Source organism: Lissotriton vulgaris, chromosome 9 (genome assembly GCF_964263255.1).
Source record: "Lissotriton vulgaris chromosome 9, aLisVul1.2, whole genome shotgun sequence".
Lineage (NCBI taxonomy): Eukaryota > Metazoa > Chordata > Amphibia > Caudata > Salamandridae > Lissotriton > Lissotriton vulgaris.
The window spans coordinates 564,052,509-564,059,028 of record NC_141697.1 but is presented as its reverse complement, the minus strand read 5'-3'; the positions used below and the strand labels follow the sequence as shown (position 1 = coordinate 564,059,028).

The following is a 6,520-nucleotide window of genomic DNA, read 5'->3' as shown; positions in this document are numbered from 1 at the left end:
GAAAATGCACGATTTTTCTTCCTTTTTATGTCAAAATTTTCTTGGGGGGGGGGGATAACCCCCCCAAACTCCCCTTTTGGGGTTCGGGCTCGCTCGCTGCTCTCGCTCACTCGGGTGCTGGATGCAAATCACTTTGAGCCCCACCACTTTCAAATGTCACCCACCGCCCCTGCGAACAAAACAAGGCTGCCTTCTGAGACCTGCTAAACTAACAGACATGCCGACCTCGGCGCCAGATACTGTCGTTCACGTCTCCTCCCTGGCCCACACAGCAGCGTGAACAAGCCCACCGCCCCAGCCCAGCACATGAGCATGAAGCATGCTCCGAGCGGTGCAAACACATCTTTGTGTCTAGCGCCAAAGGAACTGTTAGTAAAAATAACAACAAATAAGTAAATGTGAATAACAATAAAGGGCAGCTTACATGTGGCTGTGAGGATAGACAAACACAGGAAGACAGACTTGGGGGGGTTAGGGGAGCATTTACTCTTTTCATGGAAATAGAAGACAGCCTTAGGCTATAGGGATCATAGATCCCTAGTGTGGCTAAAATCTCTGTTGTCAGAGGAGTCGCATCACCAGTAAGGACTGGGACGAGGAGGACAGAGATGTGGGGGTAAATTAATAGTTAAAAACGTTTTAGCTAAATTAAGAATCCTATGGCTTCAAATTGGCTCAGAAACTTAAACTTTAATGTTTAAGCAGAAAAGAAATCAGGAGTCTCCAGTTTCTGTGAATATTAACAAGAATTACACCACACTGCAACAGGTTGAAAAAATATGCTAATTAACCTGAAAATTACATTCTTGTACCTTTGCCCCCTTAAACGTTTTCTCCACCTCACTGCAAGTTAATAGGTGATGTAATGCCCACGGTTGGTCCCAACTCTTCTTCTTTTCTGTTCCCAAATGTTTACATGCATGGTTTAACACAAAGTTGGCAGTCTCTGCCGAGCAGACGGAGACGAGGGATATCTCCCCCAATCCCTCAATGGACCACCGTCCAGAGCACAGACTCATGCAACTGCAGGTGTCGAGCTGTGCCACTCCCTGGGCTCTTCGCTGCGGAGATTTCACGAGTACCCTTTTAGGTCGTGGCGGACACGTGCTGGAGAGAACCAAAGGAAGCAACCCGATCGTGACGCAAGATCAGGCCGGGTGGCTCTCGTCTCATCGTAGTCCTAGTGCACTGGAAGGAGAGAAGCAGAGGCCACAGGAAGCGAAACACTAGTGACGCACAGTACAGACCGGCTGGCTCTTGTTGGCGGAAGTCGGCACACCGGCAGTCGGATTCGCATGGGTCACAGGGGTCTTCCGGCTGCTTCAACTCATTGAGAGCAGCAGAGGAAAGGCGGGATTGGAAGCAGGTACCAAATTATTCTGTGCCAGCAGAACCTCTGTTGGGAATCCGGCAGCGTCCATGGCGGGTCTCCCTCGTTCGACACGAAAGCGCGGTGCTAGTTCTTATGCACTCTCATTGCAGTTTTCAGCCGAGCAGCGGCTGCAGCAGCTATGCGCTGGACTGCTTTGGCTTCCCCCGCTGCTCGGACCAAGCAGATGTGTCCATGTCAGTCCGGCATCTCCCGGGCTCTGTCACACCAAGGCACCCGGTTTGGGTGACGTGTTATGTTATCAAAAAACACTTGTTAGGACCAAAGTGCACGTTAGTGCATCGGTATCTGTGCCGCCCTGCATACTCATGGGGCTGCATTTCAGAGTAAATAGTCTTTTCAGTGTAATGCTTAATTTATATCAAGAGACATGAAACGGGGATTCGTGGTAAAGACCATATTAAATAGTGTGTGGGGGCTGGGTTACAGAAAGGTATCAGGAAAAATAAATACGAAGCGGGGGGATTTAACTAGTCAAAGGAATGATACCAAAAGACATTCACTTTTTTGTAGGGCAAACACAGAAATGCTAAAAAGTAATGTATGTAGAAAACTAAACTATTGTAAATAGAGTCTGGTTGTTGTGTGTGTGTGTGAGTGAACCAGTTGAATGTGGTATGTGTTGACTGACTGAGTTTTGAATATGTATAGTCCAAGGTTTTTTATTGTAAAAATTGTTTTTGTATGTTGATTGTAGGAGTTTAAAATGCGAAATTGGTGAAATTTAACCAACAAATGTACTTGAAGTAAGAATAAAAAGTGATTGATTGAGACTGAATTACAAGTTGTACCCACATTACGTTTATTTCTATTGTGCTATGGTTAAATAAGAAGAATTGAAGAGAACAGTATTGGCAATGTTTAGTTTTCTAGTTGGTCAGTGGCTTGGCCTTACTGTTGGGAGCCCGTACCCAGTGGTGTTTTCTAAAAAGAAATGTATGGGCATGAAGTCACCAGGGCAAGCCATGTGGAAGGAGAGAGACCTTAGCTATGTATGAAATATAAATGGATCACGGTAGAGGAAGGGCATATAATACGCAAAATTGACCTTTCAGGGACCATGGCCAGCATAATTTTGTGTGGTGACGGGCACACAACAAGAAGATAAAAAAAAATGCATACATTTTCGAGTTTAGAACAAAAATGAACCTTGGACAAGGGTAGACAAACAGACGATGCTAAGAATGAAAGACGGGAAGTTGTTAACTGATAGAAAGTGGTGTATGTAGTGATAACGTTGTAGACATTACTTGGAGAAATAAAATAGCACAAGAAGAAGAGGAAACTATAATATCATTTGTATTGTGCTTTACAGCTCCCAAATGTGCCTCATTGCACGGGCTGGTGGGTTAGGAACACTAGAGAAATTACAATCTGTGCTGGGAAATGAAGTCTTCTTGTAAATTGGGAAGGCTTTTCTCAAAGTTAGTTTCTCACCAGTGTCTTGTAGAAACTTTGCATTCTGCCTTTGACGGGAAGTAAGTACGAGATGTAACGGGGAGAGGAGGTACTAGCAGTGCTTAATTTGTAAAAGAATAAGATACAAAGTGTTGCTCAGAGGCCTATGGCCACGCATCAAAGGCTGCCTAGTCTTGATTTCACGTCGTGCCTCTTTAATCCAATATCAGACACTCCCTGTCCTCCTTATCTCACTCTTACATGTTCATTTTCATTCCTGCTTTCTCCCTTTGTCACTGTTTTTCAGTCATTCTCCCTTCTGCTTTCCCAATTTTGTATTTTTTTTTTCTCTCTCTCTCTCTCATGATTTGCATCAAAGTCTGTTGAGGGAAAATAAGTGCTGGTCCGCGAAAATGAGTGCCGGTCAAATCCACCTTCAACCACCGGCTCAGATTAAGCACTGTGGTAATAAGGGAATGGAAATGGACAATGATCAGGAAGATATAACTTGAAGTAGAAGGTAAAAGGAGCTAAAGGTTTTGAGTAAATCTAGAGAAATTGGTATAATCTAGGATTGTTCAAAGGATGTGGTGACCGTCAATGTTTTGCAGTTGGCTGCTACTCTCATCCTGTCTGTCTTGTCTGTGCAGGTATTGGGGATCATGGCGGACTTTTCGGCGCTTGAAAGCCTGTTGGAGATGGGATTCTCCCAGAACAGAGTGTAAGGAATTTTTGTGTGCCACTATGCATGTTTTTTGTATATGCCAACACGGAGTGTCAACTCAAGATCATCGTAGCCACTCTGACTCTTTTGAAAAACATGTGAATTACTGGGTCTGCACACACGCCTCCATAACAATAGAGGGTTGCACATCTTCTTAGAGGCCAGCAGTATATCTCCAACCGGTCCTGAAATAGTGTTCTATAATGTGTTTTTACCCAGACAGCACCGTTATTCTTACACCCACTCAGTTTCTCACATTAAAAGGCACATCTTGGGGTAAAAAGTAAAAGATGAATTTGTACAACAAAATCAAATATTAAACCCAAAAACGCTTATTCAGTGCAAGAAATAAAATCGATTTACATGCTAAATTCTAGGTAGACTTAGTGGCTATGATGGTTCTATATTAGTTATGATCATTTTGTACAGCAGATGCGGTACTTTGACAATGGGAGTGACTCTTACTGTTAAATTTATAAATGGAGATTGAGCAGAGTTGTTCTGTGACAAGTGAGAATAGTTTATCGTGTTCTGGCGTTGGACTTTGCATTTGGAATTTATAATTTTTTTCCGTTCTCTGGTTCGGGACTACCACTGCTAGAATACAATGAAAACAAGAATTGGCAAAGCCAATATGTCTTGCCTATGCAAGAGCTATTGGCTTTGCCAATGTGTTTTAGCCATATTGTACACCAGCGTGTCTGCTGTTCAGCATGGCTAAAAGTTAGTGACATAGATGAGTGGCGCGGAGTCTAGTAGAGTGGAATGGTGAAGAGTAGAGTGTTGTGGATTAACAGAGTGTAATTTATTGGTTGGCATAGTGTGGAGTCACATAGATTGGCAAACACTAGAGTGGCACAGAGAAGAGTGGACTGGTGTAGAGTGCATTGGCGTAGAGTGCTGTGCCACTGAATGCAGTGGCATACAATGCAGCATCATATAATGCAGTGGCGTAGATTAAAGTGGTGCATAGTAAAGTGCAGTGGTTCATTGCAGAGTGGCATAGAATGGTGCAGTGTAGTGGCGTAGAGTTGAATGATGCACAGGGAAGTGGCGCAGGGTAGAGTGCAGTAGCGTAGAGTGGTGTACAGTAGCATAGAGTGGTGCACAGGAGAGTGCAGTGTCATAGAGCGGGTTAGTGCAGAGTAAAGTGGCATAGAGTTGAGTGCAGTGTTGTAGATTAGAGTGTCAGAGTGCTGTGGTAGTGTATAGTGATGCAGATTATAGTGCAGCGGTGTGGAGTAGAGTGGCGAAAAGTGCAGTGGTGTAGAGTAGATTGTTTTAGAGTAGAGAGAAGTGGCTTAGAATAGAGTGGTGCAGGATAGAGTGCAGTTGCATAGAGTAGTGGTGTACAGTGAAGTGTTGTAGAGTGTAGTAATGCAGAGTAGATTAGTGGCGTATAGTGGATTGGCACAGAGTGCAGGGACATAGAGTTGAGTGTTGGAGTAAAGTGCATTGGCGTGTAGTGTATTGACATAGAGTGCAGTGGCGTAGAGTGCTTTGTGTCATTTGTGCCTTTCAACGTGGGAGTGCTGGTGAATTCTTGCCTTTTCAGACCTTATCGGTGCTTTTTAGCCTACCTCTAGCGGCCCCCGCTGCGCGGGTGCCGCTCGTGCTGGCAGAATCTCGAGGGAGTGCTGGACTCACTCTGACCTCTTGGGACTGCGCCAAACCTCTGGAGATCGACCCACTGACTACCCGCGGGACTGCGAGGACCAGACTGCAGTGGCTCCTGATCGACCACAGCTGGTCCTCTTCCCGCCTTTTCACATGATAAAGCTGTTCTACAAACTCTGGATACCGGGTGGCATTTGTTCCTTTCAACTTGGGAGTGCTGGTGAATTCTTGCCTTTTCAGACCTTATCAGAGCTTTTTAGCCTACCTCTCGTGGCCCCCGCTGCACGTTTGGCGCTCGTGCTGGCAGAATCTCGAGGGAGTGCTAGACTCACTTTGACCACTTGGGACTGCGCCAAACCTCTGGAGATCGACCCACTGACTACCCGCGGGACTGCGAGGACCAGACTGCAGTGCGGCTCCTGATCGGCCGCAGCTGGTCCTCTTCCCGCCCTGCCTTCTCCTATTTAGCCGTTGGGTCGCAAGCGCCCGCGGGATGGGCGCGTGCGTACGCCGGGCTAAGCCCGGGCCGTCTGTGGCCGTCCGGGGCCTGACGAGGCCGGGCTGGGCCACCCCCCCCCCCCCGCCCCCCCCCCCCCAGATTTTGTTCATCACACTGTCACTACCCTTGGGTGTACTGGTCGTTTTGATAACCATTAAGGGCTACTTTGTTTCGTGTATACTATTTGGCTTTACGTCAACCTATCCACCAGAGTTTTGTTCCTTTAACATGGCCGGACAGTCGGATAAAGGGGGAAAGACTGGACTTAAATCGATCAGTGGAAGTCTAATGGGAACACTAGACAATTATATTACTCGGGTTGCAGCCGCCCTGGATCAAGAAATAGTTGACGTTGAAAAAAGATTGTTGACCGAAATATTCTCCAAACGGTCCTCACTCCAGAGAATCGTATAAGTCAACGTTTAAGTGACTTGGGATTGCCACAGACTAGCATAGAGTTAGATTCGCTCAGTAGTATCTCCTTGGGGAATAGCTCACAGAACTCACAGATAGGTAGTGCTATCCAGGTCGTAACTATCCCGTGTGACACCTCCCCCCGATTATTCCCGCTTGCCATACAGCTGATTCTTCATCTTCATGTAATTTACCTACAGACAAAGGAAAGCGAGGGGGAGGTGGACAGAAAGGTAAAAGAGCAAAAATCCTAAAGTTAGTGAATAAAGGGGCCAAATCTCAGGGTGCTTTCAATCATATACAGCCTGTTACTTCGGTACAACCTCACCCAATGTTTAAGCCTATAGCTGCTGTACAAGGAGATGGGGTTCTGTTAGGGCAGCTAGAACACACAATTAGATCCCTAATACTCCCCCTAATAGAGAGATTGAAAATAATCACTGTTAGTTTAGGCAAGCAGGAACAAGTCACTATTAAC

At 45.8% G+C, this 6,520-nt stretch overlaps 1 protein-coding gene across 1 annotated transcript in view; it reads left to right on the top strand.

Moving 5' to 3' along the window:
- Positions 1 to 951: 951 nt before the first annotated feature.
- UBXN1 (UBX domain protein 1) overlaps positions 952 to 6,520 on the top strand; it is an 84,495-nt gene continuing 78,926 nt past the window's right edge. Inside the window, exons 1-2 of the mRNA XM_086938096.1 lie at positions 952 to 1,366; positions 3,439 to 3,509. Of these exons, the coding sequence (XP_086794222.1) occupies positions 3,451 to 3,509 (59 nt within the window). The 5' untranslated portion in view covers positions 952 to 1,366; positions 3,439 to 3,450. The remainder of the gene's footprint in view (positions 1,367 to 3,438; positions 3,510 to 6,520) is intronic.